We start from the raw sequence: 21,795 nt of genomic DNA, 5'->3' as shown, positions 1-21,795 counted from the left end.
TCAAACCCGAAAACCTCTCCTTCTAACCTCTGCCTGGAAAAAATTTAGAATCAGGGTTTTTACCTAACGTTTCAGTCCCTACCATGCCACCTAGTGAAATGAGATTTTTCTCTGTGGAGGTCACTATTGGCCCTTTGTCCAAGGCCTCTAGTTCCCCAATTTCTCTCCCTCCTACATCCCTCTATTAGGGACCAGGCTCCATGCCCCATCTGCAAACAGCAAAATTCCACCTTCAACAGTCAAGAAGAAGCCACCCTTGAGAGACAACTGTTAGCCTCAGTGCTGCCCCCATCACAGGGAGAACAGCCATTCAATCCTTATGTTTGAGGCACCTGTTCTGCATCCAGCTACAGTGGAATCTCTGGCTAACAGACAATCGCTTCTTCAAATATCAGGCTTTCCTGCTAGAAGGATCTACAGACCACTTAAAAACCTGTCCCTGCCTAAACCCAGCCACTTTCCTCCCAGAGGAAATTAGAGACTACTGAAAATAGATTTACGTGCAATGTGTGTAAGGAAAGTAAAATGTGTTTTGGTAAGATTATAAGAAGGCATGGAAATGTAAATTTTGCCTAGAAATAAAGGATTGTTTTGAATTAGGTGAAGATAAAGCTGAAGGTTTGAGCGAGTTGTGGAAGGATTATAAAAATAATCTTGCAGTAGAGCGCGGTGGCTCACGCTTGTAATCCCAGCACTTTGGAAGGTCGAGGTGGGCGGATCACCAGGTCAAGAGATCGAGGCCATCCTGGCTAACACGGTGAAACCCCATCTCTACTAAAAATACAAAAAAATTAGGCTGGTATGGTGGTGGGCGCCTGTAGTCCCAGCTACCGGGAGGCTGAGGCAGGAGAATGGCGTGAACCCAGGAGACGGAGCTTGCAATGAGCCAAGAGAGCGCCACTGCACTCCAGCCTGGGCGACAGAGTGAGACTCCACCTCAAAAAAAAAAAAAAATCTTGCAAAGGAAATTCTGTGTGTGAATATATTGACTAAATTCAAAAGGATATTCTATGTTTTTTATGTAAATTGAGCATTGAAATAAAAGCACAACAAGGCTTTCTTAAGGCACTGATTTGCTTTTTAACAGAAATTTGTAGAGGGTTATAAAAGCTTTACGAGAATCTCACCTCATGATCAAACTGGGTAAGATTTGATAGAATTATCTCTTAGGTTTCATTAAAAAAATTGGGTTTGACATTAATAGTAGACACTCTTGGTGACCACGCTTGTTAATTTTCCTGGTCATGAGACAAAGAACTCTGGATAACACGTCAGACAATGAGATTGCTATATTGACCCTAGACTGCTTTACAAGTAACTGGGTGCATGCCACCATGCCTGGGTGATTTTGTTTTTGTTTTTGCAGAGACAGGGTTTTTCCATGTTGCCCAGGTTGGTCTCAAACTCCCGGGCTCAAGCAATCCTCCGGCCTTGGCCTCCCAAAGTGCTGGGATTACAGGTGTAAGCCACCACGTCCATCTCTAGTTGTTTTTCATGACTATCTTGCCTCCTCATCAAGGATGGGAATGCCTCAGGATTCGTCAGTCTTCTGCTCCATATTTATTTTTCCATAGTGTCTAGTGTTGTGCTAGACAAATTTTTATTGCTAAACATAGAATTTGTGAATTGGGAGAAAACAAACCATGGGACACAAACGTCATTTATATCTAGAAGGGCATTACTTATTGGGAAAAAATTCCCTGGAATGTGACAAGTAAAAGCTGTTGGTTAAAGACAGTAGCACTTTTCTGTTGTAAAGAAAGGGAGAGAGGTAGGAATAATTGAGGACAAATAGTTATCCCGAGGTTTTGGGATGGTTTAGATGGTTCATCTTCAGGCAGGTACCCAGCCCTATGTAGGGGAACTCCAAATACGCTGTCAATATAGCAATGGCCTCCAAGTTTGCAGAAAACAGAAAGCAGACTTACAGGGGATTTTAATATCACAGGTATTGCTACACATCAAAGTTACAATTGGATTTAAACTCCGTCTGAATTTGGGGAGTGACCCATACCAGCGAATCAGAGACAAGACTGGAAACCCTGGCGGACCCTCCTGCCTGAGCCCAGGACAAGCTGGAGACCAACACGGCTGAACGCCAGTGAGGCAGGAAGCCATGTGGCAGGAGCCCAGGAAAGGACCCACAGGCCTTATCCTGCCTCAGTACCTGGTTATTCGGGAAAAGTCGGACGGACAGACTCCACTGGGAAGAGGTGCTTACACCTACCACACAGAATAGAGTTTACTAATAATGGTGGGATCCAGTCCTGCCATTTACCAGATGCCCATTGTGTGCCAGGTACCAGGAAAGGCACATCACAAAATCTCCCTTCCCTCACCATAAACCAACAAGATGGTGTTATCTCTGCTTTAGCGATGAGGAAACAGAAGCTCAGGTGCTCACACAGTGATAAGCTGTGGAGACTTGACTGTTCGCTCACCTCTATATGAGTGCTCGGGCCCTCCGGAGCCCGAAGAGGATGTTAGAATCTTGTGAGGCCTACTGAGGCCATGGAAGGTCTGGCCTTTATTCAGCAGGGACATGGTAAGTTATTTTTCCTAAGTCTTTTTGTGTTGAAAGTACTCACAGAATAGTGTAGAGTCCTGGTACATAGTTAGTGCTCATTAAAATAAGTGGTGAAGGCTGGTCTGAAGGTAGTGCGTTATCTTAATTGATTGTTCATAGTCAGTTACAGATAATACTCCTTGTTCTACTCTTTCCCCGCTTCTCACTACTGCACTTGACTAGTCTAGTCTTAAAAAACATAGGAATGCTTCCATGCCTTAGAGTTATTGACTCATATGTATGTTTATCTATTTGTTTGTTTGTTTATTTATTTATTTGAGACAGAGTCTTGCTCTGTCGCCCAGGCTGGAGTGCAGTGGCATGATCTCAGCTCACTGAAACCTCCACTTCCCGAGTTCACAAAATTCTCCTGCCCCAGCCTCCTGAATAGCTGGGATTACAGATGCACACCACCACGTCTGGCTAATTTTTGTATTTTTAGTAGGATGGGGTTTCACCATGTTGGCCAGGCTGATCTTGAACTCTTGACCTCAAGTGATCCGCCCACATCGGCCTCCCAAAGTGCTAGGATTATAGGCATGCGCTACTGTGCCCGGCTGACTTATATGTTTAAATTCTGTAAATGAACATTAGGAAATATTTGATGAGTTGTGGTCTTCTTTCTAGATTTGTTGATTAGAATTTTAAGTCAAAGTTAACATATGAAAGACTTTAAATCCAAATTTTGTATCCTAAGAAAAGAAAAGGACCCACAGAAATCCTTATGAGCACCAAAATCTGTCTATATTTTGCTGGCACGGTGGTTTATGCCTATGTGATCCCAGCACTCTGGAAGGCCAAGGAGGGCTGATCACCTGAGGTCAGGAGTTTGAGACCAGCTTGGCAAACATAGTGAAACCCAGTCTCTATTAAAAATACAAAAATTAGCCAGGCGTGGTGGTGTGTGCCTGTAATCCTGGCTACTCAGGAGGCTGAGGCACAAGAATCACTTGACCCTGGGAGGCAGAGGTTGCAGTGAGCCGAGATGGTACCACTACACTCCAGCCTGGACGACAGACTGAGACTTTGTCTCAAAAAAATAAAATGTCTGTATTTGTCTCTTCCTTCTATCTCCTCTGACTCCCTCTACTTTCTTTCCTGTACAGTTAACTTTCTGCAAATTATGCCTATGCCATTAAGGATGAATTCTTCCACCTAGCCTTCAAGATCCTCTATAATCAGGTGGAGTTTTCATACTATTCAGTTTTACCTTCTAATTATGATTATATTATGATAACATGACATTTCACAGTTTTACAGTGCTTTATTTTATTTTATTTTTTGAGACAGGGTTTTGCTTTGTCACCCAAGTTGGAGTGCAGTGGTGCAATCATGGCTCACTGCAAACTCAACCTCCTGGGGTTAAGTGATCCTTCTGTCTCAGCCACCCGAGTAGCTGGAACTACAAGTGCGCACGACCACACCCAGCTAATTTTATTTTTCACAGAGACAGGGTCAACCTCTGTTGCTCATGCTGGTCTCAAACTCCTGAGCTCAAGCAATCCTTCTGCCTCGGCCTCCCAAAGTGCTGAGATCACAGGTGTAAGCCACCATGCCCAGCCAAATGCTTTTTAAAGAGGGACTTTTATAAAGATTACGCATGTTTATCATCTCCAATAACTCCCCAACACAAAACCTCTGCCCTGAGCAGCACAGACTTATCCGCACTCAGATGTGTTACTCTCGCATCTGTAATTTGATTGTGCACTTCCTCTTTTTTTTTTGAGATGGAGTCTCGCTCCAAGGCTGGAAAGCCGGCATGCAGTGGCACGATCTCAGCTCACTGCAATCTCCGCCTCCTGGGTTCAGGCAATTCTCCTGGCTCAGCCTCCCGAGTAGCTGGGACTACAGGTGCGTGCCACCACGTCCAGCTAATTTTTCTATTTTTAGACAGAGTTTCACCATATCGGCCAGGCTGGTCTCAAACCCCTCACCTCAAGAGATCTGCCCACCGCAGCTTCCCAAAGTGCTGGGACTACAGGCATGAGCCACCGCACCCAGCCTGTTCGCTTCCTCTTAACTAGAATATTAGCTCTGACCTCTTCAAGAACTCAAATATAAAACCTTTCTCAAGTACGAAGATGCTGGGTAGCCCAGTGGTTCCGAGCACTTGCTCTAGAGTCCAAAAGACCAGGATGGGCATCCCAGCTCTGAGACAAACTAGTGAATGACCCTGGGCAATAATCAGGCTTCAATTTCTTCTTCAACTAATGAAGACAATAATGCCTATCTCATAGAGTTGTTTCAAGAATGAAATAAATAGCCCAGGCGCAGTGGCTCAGACCCATAATTACAGCAAGTTACCCAAATTACTGCCAAGGTGGGCAGATCACTTGAGGTCAGGAGTTCAAGACCAGCCTGGCCAACATGGTGAAGCCCCATTTCTACCAAAAATACAAAAATTAGCCAGGCGTGGTGGTGCATGTCTAATCCCAGCTACTCAGGAGGCTGAGGCATGGGAATCACTTGAACCAGGAGGTGGAGGTTGCAGCAAGGTGAGATTGCACCACTGCACTCCAGCCTGGGTGACAGAGTAAGACTCCGTCTCAAAAAAAAAAAAAAAAAAAGAAAGAAAGAAAGAAAGAATTGTACATCTAAGTGTTTAACACGGAGACTAATGTAGCAAATTAATAAATATTAGCTACCTTCTTATCAATGTTACTACTGTTAGATGTCTAGGTCAAAGACCTATCTCCTCCATGAACTCTTTAACCACCTTTGCCCACAGCAAATGCCCTTTGAACTCCTACAGCCTGTTCTTTCCCACACCTAATTGTATCCTATGGGCTTGCTGTCTAATTGCTGGTATTTATGTAGGGCCTGACATCTAGCGTTTCCACATCGATCTAAGCATCCAGGGATCATATCTGCTCATTTTTCTATATCCCTCAAGGCTCGTGGCATAAGACTGAGCTCATTGTAGAAAACTGACTAAACCCTTGTTATAATTTACATTTAGAGAAACCCACCCTTTGTTATAATTTATAGTCAGAGACTTTGTCCCACAGGTGAGAACCAATCACCAGTGGCTATTGGAAGCTATAAACATTCCACTATGAAATAACCTCATAACACCACAGGAGCTTTCTTGACTTCCACTAATGATGAATGATTTAACATCCCTAAACAAGACACATGCCTGACTTCTTCACAGCTGGCCAATCCCTCTGCATGTGGCTGGGCTCAGAGAGCTTTATAACTAACACAGGATGGTGCCTCCTGTCAACCTCCACCTTCCCCCAAATAATGTGACCTTATTTCCTGGCTGCACAGCAGCCTCACCGGTAAAGGAAGGTTAAAGCCAACAGCTAACTATGCCAAGACAACTTGGATTTAATTCATGGTATCAGGGAACAACACAGGCTGCCACAGCTGAGAATTCCTCCCTCTGGGAAGATGAATGAAGTAAATCTAGGAAGAATAATGGTGGTTTCCCAGCCATCTAATAAAAATCAAACATCATATCCAAGGCCCTGGTTCACAGCACCTAAAGGTGGTTTGGGTTCCTATGCCTCAAATGTTTTCTCCAGCCCTTTACCTGGCTTATTTCTTACTTGGCTCCAGATGTTGGATTAATTGTCCCTTCCTCAAATGAACCAAGGGTCTGGATAAAAGACACGAGTCACAACCTGCATTCTCCTCTACCACCCTTAACACATGGTGACTAAGTAACTATCTGTCTGCTCCAGGTCCCTCTTTTCTTGTGTAAGGTAAGATCCATGTGAGTATGGACCAAAACTGTCTTGTTCCCTGCTGTATCCAGAGCTTAACAGAGGGTCTGGCCCAAAGAAAGCATGCACATATGTTTATGTTGAATGAACACATAAGTCGAAGGACCTTGCTGACCTGGTTTTAGGTGCTTTACCAATGATCCCACTTTTTCGACCGTTCCTGAAGCTTCATGTCCCAGCACCATGGGCTTTTTCACGATAAAATTCCCAATTCGACCCTCCTCCCAGTAGTGGACATCTGAGCCACAGATTCCAACAGAATGCATCCTCAGCAACACCTCTGATAAAAGAAAGGAAGAAAAAAACAGTGAGAGAAGGAACAACTCCTATCACTCTGAGGTGCCCTAGTGATTTCCCTCTGCCCAGGGGAGAGGGCTGGGTTACCAGGCCAGGCACACTATTTAGGCCATAGAGGAAAACAAGCTACATAGCAACCCTGACTAAGTCTCGCAAGGCAAACAAGCTTCCACATGTGATGGCTAATTTTATGTGTCCACTTGGCTAGGCTATAATGCCTGGTTGTTTGAAGATACATGTTGGGCACGGTTAGCTTTTAAACCAATAGACTTTGAGTAAAGTAGATTACCCTCCATAATGTAGGTGAGCCTCATCCGATCAGTTTGAAGGTCTTAAAAGCAAAGACTGAGGTTTCCTGAAGGAGAAGGAACTCTTCTCAAGACTGCAACATCAACTCTTACCTGAATTTCCAGCCTGCCCTTTGTACACACACACACATACATACACACACATATATCTTAGTGGTTTTGTTTCTCTGGACAACACTGACCAATACACTGGATAGAAAAGATATTATTAGTAGCATGAAATGTACCAACCACTTAAGAGAACAAACTATTTTCCAAAAGAAAACTTTCTAGATAATTAATATGCTATGCATGATTCTTACCTGTTTATGAGAACAAGTCTGGTAGAATCTCAGCTTGGCAACATTTTGTGAACTATTGAGTTCTTCATGCCTATTGTTTTCTTTCCTTTTTTTTTCTTTTTCTTTTTTTTTTTTTTTTTTTTTGAGACAGAGTCTCCCTCTGTTGCCCAGACTGGAGTGCAATGGCAGGATCTCGTCTCACCGCAATCTCTGCCTCCCGGGTTCAAGCAATTCTGCTGCCTCAGCCTCCCAAGTAGCTGAGATTACAGGTATATGCCACCATATCCAGTTAATTTTTGTATTTTTAGTAGAGACAGGGTCTCGCCATGTTGGCCAGGCTGGTCTCGAACTCATGACCTCAGGTGATCCACCTGTCTCAGCCTCCCAAAGTGCTGGGATTACAGGCATGAGCCACCGCGCCTGGCCAGTTTTCTAAGTTCAAAATAATGATGGTACTGTGCCCCTTTGGTGAAATAAGTACCAATAAATACCATCATCTCTGACTGAGATGATGGTTATGAATACCTCCCTGAAAAAAAACACTCTGCCTTAGAAAGACAAAGAGACCCGAATCTCTGCTATGCAGTGCACTTGCCACAGACTACTGGGGTGGCTCTTCAGAACTTTCTTTCTCCTTAGTTTTAGTGAAGAGAGTAAGAAATGGCAGGATGAATTCTCAGATCAAAGGCAGGGAAAAGTCATTTGAGTTAGGAAAATCATCTCAGAATTTCCTCTCTTGAAGTAGCAACTGGTAGCGAGAGATTAGATTTGACTTTGCTAGAACACTGGCTAAAATGCACTCTTTTCCCTTCCGATGCAAGTGTAGCAAGAGACAAGAGTGTGAGCAGAATGCTGCTTCAGGGAGAAAAGTCGTACCAGGAGCCAAGCTTGTACTCTGGGTCCAAGACAGCCCTCGTTCGGTCACTTCTGGAATCAACAGTCAACTTTTCAGGACACAGTGAGGTAACTCTTTCACTTCTCTGAACATGGATCTTGGTGAAAATCCTTGAACCCTGACTATACAATACTTGTTCAGCACCCATAGAATGGCTATATTCTGTCTAGTCTGTATTCTCACCACTTACAAGTGGATAACACAAGTGACCTTTCAGTAGCAAAGCTCTGAATCCACCAGGAAAGCTGCCTTCGATCTGATGTTCACCCAGAAGCTGCGGTTCCGGTGTGAGGTAGGACAAAGTGGGAAAGGACACCCCCAACTTCTCAAGGGTAGAAAGGGGACGTGACTGTCTAGGTGTGAGAGGGGGAGAGTGAGTATCTACAGACACTCTGCCCACTGCCCCCAGCCTCACTTCAGGCTCCTGCAAGGTTATGACAAAGTGGGATTCCAGGGATGGGAGGGATTAGACAACTGTCAGCAGGGATCTGAGCCAACAGAAAAAAAGAGATGGAAATGTTCACAGCACCTGCCATGTGCAGACAGTGGGCTGGACTCTATCCTCACCACAGCACTCAGTTTGTAAATGAGAAACCCAAGGCTGGGAAGTTACAGATGCCACCTTGGGCGTCAGCATGTCAGCTGAGCCCCACAGGCTTAGCAAGCGAGAGGCCTGGAAGGAGCGGAGTAAAGGTGTTGGAAACCCTGGCCCCATGTGCTCACTCTTCTGTGCTTGGTTGATTAGAGCAGAGGACAGGGCCCCATGCAGCCCCTCCCACCCACACTGGACAGAAGGTCCTGGGCTGCCGCACACTTTGGTGACTGGCCTTCCTGGGGAGTGGGGAAAGCTGGCATGATGCTCCCTTTGCTAATTAAAAGATGAAGTTCTGTAGACTCACTCCTTTTCAAAGTTTGGGTTAGGGTTAGGACACTTGGCCACTCCAACAGCAGCTTCTGGTAGATAGGGTACACTGTCATTAGGTCAAAAGAGGAATAATTCTGTCACTGGTCCATATACTTCACATCAAAAACTCTTTGGGATGAGTCAGCAGTCTGGTACGGTAATTTTTCTGATTCTATCACTATTCTTTTTATTTCATGTAGCAGCCAAGATAAACCTCCCACCAGGTCATGCTGCAGACAGTAGACTCCGTTCTCAGCCTAACAAAAGCATAGGTTTTTAATGGACGCAAAAGTAATAAACAGTAGGAAAAGAGAGGAAAGGGAACAATATACATGTGATTCCAAAGGAAACAACAGGAAATAATAAAATATAAGTTATGTTTCCCAAGAACTTACCATTTGGGCCTGGTTCAGGGATGGGATAGTTCTCCTAAAACAAACAAAATTGAAAAAAATCATTTAACATGTATAATAACTTTACCTTATGAACATTTTCCATTACAAACTAGAGTTTCATCATTAGTTTATTTCTTCTTAGAATTAACACAAGCTCAGACCACACTGCTCCTGGGTGCATGCCTGAGGGGATACGCTAAATGGCACGCTGCGCACACCTACCTAGCCCTTCTTCACTTGTCTACATAATACAGTGACCGACCCAACAACAGCATGGCCAGCACACTCACAAAGCATACAGAGGACCACACTTGTCACTAGTGACATGCCACAGGATGAGATAAAGTGCTGATGCTGGGTTCCCTCCCTGGGAAACAGCCTACAAAGCGAAGGCACAATCCTAGCCGAGGAAGAGCTGACTAATTGCTGACCTCATCCCACCCACTGGTGCAACTTCGCCAGGACTAAGGAAAAAGCACACTCCATGTAACTCTAGGCAGAAGGGATCTTTGGGTCTCTAGATCTGCCATCCATGTCAGATCCCGCCTTCCTGGAGAAACATGTTCTTAGATACAGATTTGTTTGGTCTGACGAACTCCCCCAGGGAAAGGATGCAGGCGTTTCCCACAGTTGAACATGAGGGTGTTCCCCTCTAGACAGGTAGGAGAAAGTGTCTGTGCTGCCAATCTCTTTCCTTCCCATCAGCACAGAGACTGATACCTGGTCCTCTTTCCCTAAAATTCCCATGTGGCATTATAGGGGCCCCTTGGGAACACTTAAGACCTGGATTTTGGCCCCTCTCACAGGTTCAAAAGCAATCTGAGCTATTCTGGTGTTCACAGCTAGTAGTAATAGCAGTAGCAGCAGCAGTAGTAGTAGTGTTGATTTACTAAGCCTTCTTTCCTCATTGCCAACGGGCTAGGAAAGTCCTAGTGACAAGGAAGGACACTAAGTGGCCAAATCCAAGTGTTCATTTTACTATTTTAAGGTAATCAAGAAAAGAGGGTGCAGTGGTTCATGCCTGTAATCCCAACACTTTGGGAGGCTGATGCGGGCGGATCACTTGAGATCAGGAGTTTGAGACCAGCCTGGCCAACATGGTGACACCCATCTCTATCAAAAAGATAAAAATTAGCTGGGCGTGGTGGCACATGCCTGTAGTCTCAGCTACTCAGGAGGCTGAGGCAGGAGAATTGCTTGAACCCAGGAGATGGAGATGGCAGTGAGCCAAGATTGTGCCACTGCACTCCAGCCTGGGTGACAGGGCGAGATTCCGTCTCAAAAACAAGAAAAAGAGAGAGAGAGAGATGGAAACGTTCACAGCACCTGCCATGTGCCAGACAGTGGGCTGGACTCTATCCTCGCCATAGCACTTAGTTTGTTCATGAGAAACCCAGAGCTGGGAAGTTAAATAACTTGGTCAAGGTCATGCTACCAGAGAGTGGATGAAGCCTGCTTCCACTGTGGAATATGTCTTTTCTCCTTCAGGGGTGGTGCAAAGAGCTGCCAAACAAGTGATGAGAATGTCAGAGCTGGGCCCCATGAAGCAAGCTCTGGGACGAGGCACTGTTCCAAACTTACCTCCCCCAAAAGCGCTTATCTAGCTGCTTTTACAGGCAGCCCCACCGCATGAAACCACACCACGGGCACCAGACACACGCTGCTCGGCACCAGCACTGCGCTTAGTGGTCCGTGGCTTTTGTTTTTCCTAACAAGATCATAAACGCCTTGAAGTCAAAGACCATGCCTTCCGTCTCTTTAGCACCAGGCACAGTGCTTGGCCCCAAACTCAAGTGTTTGTACTTGTTAAATAACCACTATCCAAAATAGTGTTTCCAAGGAAGGTCAGAGGTTTTCACTCATCTCAAGTTACCAGCCCTTTCTGTTGAAGAGGCTCAGTGCTAATCTGAACCTCTTCTCCAGGGAAACAAAGCTCAAAGCTTTAATGCTATTGCTGCCTAGCTGACATTGCTCAATGGCTTCTTTGTGTCAGGTACTGTGTGCTTTACAGGCATTACCTCACTTAATACTCGCAAAAAAACTACATGGTACATCCTACTATTTCCCTTTTCCATGTGATGAGACTGAGGAACCCGCCCACGGTAACACTAAGGTAGCAAATGGTGGAGCTGCATCCAAAGCAGCCTGATGGGGGCAAAAAGGCTTAAGGGAGTTTTTTAATCTCTTAATAATTTAGACTGGCTACATTGGAAGGAAGGAAGGAAGGAAGGAAGGAGGGAGGGAGGGAGGGAGGGAGGGAAGGAAAGAAGGAGGGAAGGAAGGGAGGGAGGGAGGGAGGGAAGAAGGAAGGAAGGAAGCGAGGGAGGGAGGATGAGAGGAAAAGAGGTAATCAGTCTAGAAATAGCCACCTCAAGCTAGCTGATTGTCACCAAAATATTCCTCAAAGTCGTTGCTGGTCCCACATCAGACATCAGGAACCACTGTGCAAAGTGATGCTTCTGTTATACCACTTGAATTTTTTTGCCACTTTAAGTTCTGGGATACATGTGCTGAACCTGCAGGTTTGTTACATCAGTATACACGTGCCATGCTGCTTTGCTGCACCTATCAACCCATCATCTAGGTTTGAAGCCCCACATGCATTAGGTATTTGTCCTGATGCCCTCCCCTTGCCCCCAACCCCCCGACAGGCCCCGGTGTGTGATGTTCCCCTCCCTGTGTGGATGTGTTCTCAATCTTCACCTCCCACTTATGAGTGAGAACATGTGGTATTTGGTTTTCTGTTCCTGCATTAGTTTGCTGAGAATGATGGCTTCCAGCTTCATCTATGTCCCTGCAAAAGACATGATCTCATTCATTTTTATGGCTGCATTATACTGCGTGAAATCTTAAACTGCAGGTTAAATTGAAACTAAAGACTAAGGCCTTTATTTCAAACATGGCAGAGCACCCCACCCTCCCTGCTAAAGGTACTAGTAGGCAAATTCACAGACATTGAAAGACAGTTCCACAGCATACAATTCATAGCCTTGCCTAAAGCCAGGCCAGGCCTGAACGCCCCCATTTGGAGGTGGAGAGGTGGTAAGACTAAAGCTTAGAACAACAGTCAGGCACACCAAGTAGGCCCTGGGTCACTAGAGAGAACACAACTGTAAATATTTGTTCAAGTTAACGGAGCTGAACAACTGTGCTCCTACCACACCGCAAAGCTGCAGTGACTCTCCCAGACACTAGAGGGTACTGTGCCCACAGCCTGTGCTGTGCCTATAGCAGAACACACTTGATGGAGAAGTTAAAATAAATTCCTCTCCCTGCACACCAACTTTCTTCTTCCATTCTTTTTCTTGCTGATTCTAATTACCCTTACAACTCAGGCTTGTCTCCTGCCCCCTGTCTCTGTAGGAGACATGCTACCTGAGCACAAAACTATTTTAACATCAGCCCGTAGGTTTGTAAATATTGCCCTAAGCACACTGTGGAGACTACAATGTTTCAGAAAGTAATTACAGCATGGTTACTCAAAACCTTGCTCTTCATGTTTCCTTGGCATGATGTTGGCCACAATCCTCTGTTTGCTTAATCTCTTTCTTTCTCTCAGATACTCTTCCAATTATCCTATTTCTCATCTACCAAAGTTCCTTAGGTTCTCTGAGATCCCGAACTTTCACTTTTATCTCCACAGCTCCTTTTCTCCTCATTCCCAAAGGTTTTGTCAAATCAATCATATTCAAGGTTTCCTAAACAGAATTTCTTTTTCTTTTCTTTTTTCTTTGTTTTTTTCTTTTTTATTTTTAGTAACTTATCAGCAGTCCCTGATGTCAGATGTCACTGCACTCAGGCTAGAGTGCAGTGGCACAATCTCAGCTCACTGCAGCCTCGACCTCCTGAAGTCAAAGTGATCCTCCCATCCTCCCGCCTCAGCCTCCCAAGTAGCTGGGATTACAGGTGCGTGCCATGCTGCACGACTAATTTTTTTTAATTTTTCGTAGAGATGGGGTTTTACCATGTTGGCCAGGCAGGTCTCAAACTCTTGGCCTCAAGTGATCTGCCTGCCTCTGCCTCCCAAAGTGCTGGGATTACAGGTGTGAGCCACTGTGCCTGGCCGAATTTCTTATCTTTTAATGAGTGACTGTACAAGGGGGTAAAAAGGAATTGAGTAACTCTTCTTTACTATAGTTGTGTCTGTTTTCCAGCATATTTCACTTCAAGTCAGAAATACATATCTGAATCACATATATACTCTCCCTTCTACCCCCTTCAGCTCCTCCCGCTGCCCCACCAGCCCACTCCTGAAGCAACTCATGGAAATACTTCAGGAAGTACCCTCTGTGGGGACACAGGATCATCTCAGGTACCTCTCACATACTATAAGTTATCTTGCTTTTCCTAAATATATATTTTACATTAGCCTAAATATACATTTCCTAGCTATGTTGTCACTGGTGCCATTTCCTCTACTTCCACCTGCATAACTGAGTTGATTCCCTTAACCTATCTTGCTTGGGTTGCAGCAATGGCTTCAACACAAGGAGAAATGGAAGGAAGATGCCTTTTCCCTCCTCCAGCCAACCTGAGTGGCACAGTGAACTCAGACTCTAGAACTGCCTGTCTACATGCAGCCCAGGCTTCCCCCACCAGCTGCATGACCTCAGGGTAAGTTATGTAACCCGTGTGCCCCAATTTCCTCCTTCATATGATAATCATGAAAGGGAATGCCGACTCAGTAAATACGTTCGCTGTTATTACAAAACAAGTAAAATCAAAGTTCTTTTTCCATAATTAGCTCATGCTATGGTTGAACCAACCCTGGTCAATCTTGTCCTTCTGATAAGAGTAAAGCACGTTAAATAGAAATTTCAGGAGGCCACTGTTTTGCTCCTGCACTGGGCCCCAAGAGAACAGAATAAAAACCCAGAATGGAGCCACTCATACTAAAGTTCCGCATCATCAAAGCAAAATTGAGTTGTTATATGATCTTCAGAGAAATCAGGAGAGATAACAGCCAAATATCCCAAACAGGCCAGTTTCAGTCAGCATGATAATAAAGTTCCCTCTACTTTAATCCTTACCAAAAAAATGAAAAATTATGACCTGAAGAAACCTCATCTTAACCAATCAGTTATTTTTTTTTTTGTTCTATTTCCCCGTTCCCACCTTACAAAGAAAATAACTGAAATGACCAATCTGCTTTTTCTTGTGTTTCTGCTTTCTTTAGCTCTTTTCTGTTTGTAAAACCACCTCCTCTCTTTACCTCACTGGAGCACACGCTATTTTATGGAATGAAGTGTTGCCCAATTCTAGAATTGCAAATAAAGCCAAATAAAATCTTTTAAATTAAATTGTAGTAATTTTATCTTTTGACAAGTATTTTAAATTGTTTTGTGGGAAAGTTGTGTTCTGCATCCTGGATTCAACCAAACCTCAGGTCAAAAATATTCAAAAAATAAAAAATAGCAATACAACCCTAAAAAATAATGCAAATGAAAAATAATCTATAACAATGATTTACAGAGCATTGACATTGTGTCAGGTGTTATAGGTAATCTGGGGGGATTTAGAGCAGATGGGAGGATGCATGGAGGTTATATGCGAATACTACACCATTTCATCATGTACAAGGGACTTGAGAATGCTTGGATTTTGGCATCCGCAAAGGGTTCCTGGAGCCAATCCTTCCCCTACTCCAGGATACCAAGGACAAGTGTATTCTCATGGTTTTCATATCAACATTAAGAAAATCTGACCACTCTTTACAAGGCTGGAATTTGGAAGAAAGTGAAGGGATTCTAGCAGTTATTAGGCTTGACTCTGCCAGTTGTGGAAAGAGTGCAACATGCTCCCACTGTCTTAGGGTGGGGGATGGCTGGCAGTGTGTGGGGAAGGTGCTGGTCTCATCCCAGATGCACAGCAGTCACCTGCTCCCTGCTGCCAGGCTTCCTGTGGCCTGTGGAGGGCTGCCCTGCACACCTGCAGAGCGCAAGAGACCCTGTTTTTCTTCCTTTCCCCTTCCATTCTCCCTTTCTCTTGAGTGCCTGAAAGGTGTTTTGAGGGTGGGAGGAAAATTCAAAGGTTTCCCAATTGGCTATTTTGTCATGACAGGCTTTGTTCTAGCCGCGTTGGTCCTGGCAAACTTGAGGTCAAAATAGGAGGTAGAATGTCTTCCCAAGGTCCAATGAGCTGGTCTCCAGCCCGGGCTCTCCTGGCTCCATTCAACTTTGTTCTGCTGATAACAATCCTGCTGAAATGCAAATTTGTATCAAGTCGCCATGACCCTGGAGACTCCTAAACCCCTCACGTGGTGGCCACCACGCCCCCATCTTACCTGCAACCACACCACACTCACCCTTTCCCATTGTCTAATCCCTCTCCCTCTTCCAGATCCCACAGGAGGTGGGAAGTGAGGCATCTGGGATGACTTCTAAATTCCTACAAGAATTAGGAGACACTTAGGTTTGGACACGCTGGGGCTAAGGTGTCTTGGGACATCCAGGTGGGGCTATTGATATATAATAATGTTTTGTGATTCAAAATGTCTCAAAATGGAGTCTTTTTTTTCTTCTAGTTATTGTTTTATAAAAACATATTGTGGTACAATACATAACATAAAATTTACCATCTTAAATCCTTTTAAGTGTATAATTTAATATTGTTGTCTATATTCACATTGTTATACAACAGACCTCTAGAATTTTACATCTTGTAAACCTGAAACTGAATACCTATTAAGTAACAACTGCCCATTTTACCCCCTCAGGAGCCCTTAACAAATACCATTCTACTTTCTGTGAGTTTGGCTACTTATTTCATACAAGTGGAATCATATACTATTTGTCACTTTGTCACTGGTTTGTTTTTATTAACATAATATTCTCAAGGTTTATTTTTAACCTTGAGAATGGTTTAATCTGAGATGATAACACCTGCTGCGGCCAGGCAACCCCAAAACTTGACAAGAAAGTGAAGCCAAGGCCAGGTGGGATGGTTCACACCTGTAATCCCAGCACTTTGGGAGGCCGAGGCAGGTGGATTGCTTAAGCTCAGAAGTTCCAGACCAGCTTGGGCAACATGGTGAAACCCTGTCTCCAAAATTAATTTTAAAAAATAAAATAAGAAAGTGAAGCTAAAAGGTGGCTAAGACATGAAATTGGACATTCCTGTGTAGGGTATAAAAACAGTAAAGAAAGTGACCATGGCCGAGAGCCTGTAGAAGCTCTGCCCATGAGAACTCTGAGGCCTCCTCCTCATGAGCAGAGGCTGCCATAAGTTCTGCAGGGAGAAGAACAGCCACAACACTCCTCCCACTTTATTGTTTCGAGGGAAATCCAAATCGGTTAATCGGTCAGCGTGCTGGTCTCTGGAGCTACTTGCCATGGCTCGTTTCCTCTGGTTTCTTTTTTTGTTTGTTTTTTTTTTTTAAAGAGATGCATTCTCATTCTGTAGCCCAGGCTGGTACATTAATAGCTCACCACAATCTCGAACTCCTGGGCTCAAACGATCCTCCCACTTCAGCCTGCTGAGTAGCTGTGACTACAGGAGTGTGCTATCATACCCGGCTACTTTTTAAATTTTTTGTAGAGATGAGGTCTTGCCCAGGCTGGTCTGAAACTCCTGGCCTCAAGTGATCCTCCCACCTCAGCTTCCCAAAGTGCTGAGATTACAGGTGTGAACCACCATGCCCGCCCCGACCTCCCCTATCACTGCCTGTGTGTGTTGAATATATTTGCATGATTGTTGGTATGTGAAAGCCTCGCATTTAATTGACCATTGAGTTCTTGTGAAACCTCTGGGCTCCTGGTTGGAGTCAGCACGAGTAGGCTGGAACCTGACATGACAGCTGTCCAATAGGCAGTTGCTTACTGGGACTGGTGCTCAGGCATCACCTCCTGCAAGAAGCCTCCCAGGTCCTCACAAGGCTGGAGAGGTGACTCCTTTCTCTCCTTTGCACTTCTCCAGCATCTAGCATTGAATCCACACAGGATAGTTAAGGACCATTTAATTTTCACCAGGGATAAATAGATTAAAATTTCCTCCTAATTCAAAGTGTATGAATATAACCATACATGATCTTATTAAATGGTTCTCTCTATGAAGCAAAAATTCTAAGTCTTTGAGCTTTTGTCGGATGCTAGTCTGTTAGTGATCTTGATAAGTGCTCACTGTGTTCAGGTCTATGTTATTGAATATTTGCATGTTTTTTAAAATTGTTGAGTTGAATATTACTTTGCAAAATTTGAATATACTTTCCCTGGTAATTAATGTTCTTAATGTAAACCTGATTTGGGGAAAACTGCCAGCCTTAACAGCCACACTAAAAGACTTCTAAGTTAGATGCCAATATTGTATCTACGTGTACATATTTCTCCTTCTTAATTTCTGCCATGCATTTTTATAGAGAAATTTCCCCTACATCCATAATTCTAGTATCTCCCCTTAGAATAGGGCTGCTTTTACAGAATGTTAAAATCCTATTTGTGATATTGCTTGCTTCTTCTCCTGCTTTTCATAGCGAAAGGAGGTGGCCAAATGCCTAGGCAGATAGGAGTGGGTATCCAGTGACATTCCACCTCCAAGTGGAAGACGGTTTAAAGCCTGAAAGCCAAGCTACAAGTTAAATCCTGGGACTGGATCAAGAACTTGTCTTCCTGTTTGAACGCTTTCCTCTGATTGATCCCCACCCTTCACCTATTTTACATACACCTAATCTTTCCTAAGTGGTTTTCTACACTGCTTTGCCCACCTTTGAGTGGTGTCTTCACTTTAACATTTTTTGCATACTCACAAACCAGTCAACACACACTTCCCAGCCTGTGCCTGTAAAGATCCCAGACTCAGTTGGTAGAGGGGGAGACGGCCTGACTTCGGGGAAGAGACAACCTGACTTCTGGGAAGACAACCTGCCCTTCCCATCCCTTCTCCAGTTTCCCTCTCTGCTGAAAGCCATTTTCATCGCTCAGTAAAATTCTCCACCTTCACCATCCTTCAATCATCTGGGTGACCTCATTCTTCTTGGACACTGGACAAGAGCTCAGGGCCCACCAAGTGCAGGTACCCAGAAAAGGCTGTCACACTGGCCCTTTGCCCCTCACCAGTGGCATGCCCTGTGCAGTGAGGCAAGGGACCAACTGAGCTGCTAACATGCCACCACCTGCAGATGGTGGAACTAAACGAGCACTGTAACAGCCCCTCTGGGGCTTCGGGGTCATGGACACCCTCACCTGGGTGCTGCCACATTCCCCTTGAGGAGCTTGCTCCTGTGTCAGTGCCTGGAGCAGCTGGCTGGCTGGATCCTGCACTTGCTCATTCATGTGCTCCCTCCCACAAGGGGTTGAGCACAGTAGGTCCAGTAGACAAGGCACCCCTTCCGTAAGTCCAGCAAAGGGGCCAAGAAAAAGCTTGCATCACTTTGAGAGGAAAATGCTACCTTTGTGCCTTGTGGTCTTTCACAGACAAAGGCACTGCCTTTCCAGAGCTGTTGGCGGAGGTGGGAGTGTTTGCTGGATTTAATCTCCTGTTTTGAATTTGAAATGGTGTGTCCAGTTTGGGTTTTGTTTTGTTGTTGTTAAAACATAAAATTAAGATAAAAGCAAGAAAGATGCTTCTTTGGGCTACTTGCTGCTACCCAGTTTCTCTTTTTCTGGAGGAGTTTTAGATTCTCTTTTCACTCTTGAGTGTCTCTGACTGGTAAGGGTTAAGCAGCCTGCATCTCGTCACTATCAGGGTAATCTGGTTTAATCCAGCTGCTCCTTCATGACTATCAGCCCCTTTAATCTGATCACATAGAAGCAGCTGGCTCAGAGAAACAGACATGATGCCCAGGACCATCTGAGCTGCCCATGTTCATGCCCTCTCATTATACAATCCGCTTTTTACCCCAAAATCTTAACAGTAAATTATAGACGGCAAGGAGGGGACATTTTGAATGTGCTGTATTAGATATAGATTTATCTTATTTTTAAAAATACACAAAAGTATTTGAAAATGCTTAGGTCAAGGCCGGGCACGGTGGCTCACACCTGCAATCCCAGCACTTTGGGAGGCCGAGGCAGGTGGATCATAGGGTCAAGAGATTGAGACCATCCTGGCTAATACTGTGAAACCCCGTCTCTACTAAAAATACAAAAAAAATAGCTGGGCGCAGTGGCAGGAGCCTGTAGTCCCAGTCACTTGGGAGGCTGAGGCAGGAGAATGGTGGGAAAGCAGGAGGTAGAGCTTGCAGTGAGCTGAGGTCAGGCCACTGCACTCCAGCCTGGGCAACAGAGCAAGACTCCATCTCAAAAAACAAAACAAAAATGCTTAGGTCAAAGCAATTCTTTTGACCTAAGGTATAATACATTGCCTCAATGGACAAAAACTCAAGAAATACCTTCATGGATCTCCGAGTAATGTTTAAACTTGATGCCAATGTATTGTTTTTTTCTGCCCTTTATAGTTAAACAGCATTCACCCATCATTCTAAAATTATTATTTTTTCCTTTAATTTGTTGCCTCCTCCTATAGCTGATCATAACGAGAATCTGATCACGTCCCCTCCACGGTGCTCAGTTTCCTGGAAGTGGAGGCTGTTTTGTTGCTGTACTCCCCCCTGCTCAGCGGCTCCTGCCTGAAGTCTGGAAGAGCCGGCTTTCAGGAAGAAGGGAGATGAAGTGCACTCAGAGGGTGACCGATGAACTGATTTGTAATGCAATGTACAGAACTTGAGAGGAGCATTTAGAAATGTTTATAGAATTTTTTTGTTTGTTTTTGTTTTGAGATAGAGTCTTGTTCTGTCACCCAGGCTGGAGTGCAGTGGCATGATCTTGGCTCACTGCAGCCTCCGCCTCCCCGTTCAAGTGATCTCGTGCCTCAGCCTCCTGAGTAGCTGGGATTACAGGTGTGCACCACCGCACCCAGTTAATTTTTGTGTTTTAGTAGAGATAGGATTTTGCCATGTTGGCCAGGCTGGTCTCAAACTCCTGGCCTCAAGTGATCTGCCCGCCTTGGCCTCCCAAAGTGCTGGGGTTACACGTGTGAGCCACCGTGCCTGGTTGTTTATAGCATTTTGACATGACGCAGCATTCAAATATATTGATGCAAACATATCAGTCCATGGCCGCCTGGAAAAAATAAAATTGGTCCTTCATTGTGGACAGTTTGTAAAGCCCTGTATTAAAGTACCCAGCACATGCCTGGAACGCAGTAGGCAGTCAACATATTAATTCCCCTCATTTCCCTACCATTCGAGTGAACCCTACATTACAAAAACAAGCTGCCCACCACCCCTACCACCAAACATAGCTTCTGTGGGGGAAAAGCTAATTTGACTGTTTTATATTCTAACTTCATGAACCAGGAATTCATTTCCTAATTAAAAGCTTCTGGGTTTCTATAGACTGATCAAAGGGGCATACAGTAAACTGGAAAACACAGAGGAAAACAGGATTGTTGCCTGGGCCCACATTATAATAACTTGGTTAAGAAAACTGTCCATGTGTTTGAAGGCCCTGGTCTCTGTCCAACTCTTTTTAAGCTGATATGGTTTAAGTGTCCGTTCTCAGGGTCTCTGGCTTCCTGCTCATCTCCACAGTGAGCACGTACCACTAACAGTGTGCTGGATGCTGTGCTAGGCCTTTCACACGCACGACTGGTCCCACTGAATCCTCATACAACCAAACAGAACACTACTATTACCCCCATTTCACTGGGAAGTTGAAGTGGAAAATAATTTGTTGAGTCATACAACTAGCAGCAGTAGAATGGGGACTAAACCCCACTCTGGCTCCCCAGCCTGGTTTGGGAACTTCGCACTATTTGCATTTAGAGAGAACCCCAGCAAGCTGACACTGTTTGCTTCCTTATACATCAACTTGGTCATCAGTCCCTTTTGCTCCCTCCAACTCCCAAACTTTCTCTATTTAAAATGAGGTGAAAAAGCGAAAGTCCTTAAGTCTCAGGTTGTTGTTTCATCTTGTTCTCCTCATTATAAAAGAAAACCACCGGTCTTAGTGTGTGTCTGACTTACCACCCAATTTATAAATACTCCTTGCTGTGGTCAAGGTGATCATTAAACTAATTAGTAGGCGAGGAGTTTAATTTTTTGTTCCCTGCAGCCATACATCAAGAAAGAAGAGAATGGTGCCTTCTGCTTAGGCAGTAGGGATGCTGTGCAGTACGTTTCCTTCCTGCCAGTTAAGGGACAAGTCAAGTGGACCAGGTCACACTCCCCCACAGGACCACTGCCCTGGACGCTGGCTGGCTCCTGGCCTTACCTCAAGCAGGAAGGCGGCACTGGGAAGGGTTGAGCCGTCGCTTCCTGCTTCAGAACACTTCGGAACCCTGCTTCAGATTTTAGGAACGATTTATACACATTTTGGAAAGCAAATAATGATGTAATTTAAATGATACACTTTTCCCTTGAAAATGTATACATTTTTTGAAAAGATTTTAGGAATGAGAGTTTCCCCAAACAACTCCCTTCATA

At 44.6% G+C, this 21,795-nt stretch overlaps 1 protein-coding gene across 1 annotated transcript in view; it reads right to left on the bottom strand.

Moving 5' to 3' along the window:
- SORD (sorbitol dehydrogenase) overlaps nucleotides 1-21,795 on the bottom strand; it is a 44,602-nt gene that overhangs the window by 19,111 nt on the left and 3,696 nt on the right. Inside the window, exons 2-3 of the mRNA XM_025389721.1 lie at nucleotides 9,378-9,411; nucleotides 6,413-6,577 (exon numbers count right to left, since the gene is read on the bottom strand). Of these exons, the coding sequence (XP_025245506.1) occupies nucleotides 6,413-6,577; nucleotides 9,378-9,411 (199 nt within the window). The remainder of the gene's footprint in view (nucleotides 1-6,412; nucleotides 6,578-9,377; nucleotides 9,412-21,795) is intronic.

The sequence above is a fragment of the Theropithecus gelada genome, chromosome 7a (assembly GCF_003255815.1).
Source record: "Theropithecus gelada isolate Dixy chromosome 7a, Tgel_1.0, whole genome shotgun sequence".
In the NCBI taxonomy this organism is placed as follows: domain Eukaryota; kingdom Metazoa; phylum Chordata; class Mammalia; order Primates; family Cercopithecidae; genus Theropithecus; species Theropithecus gelada.
This window is presented reverse-complemented; position numbering and strand designations above follow the sequence as displayed.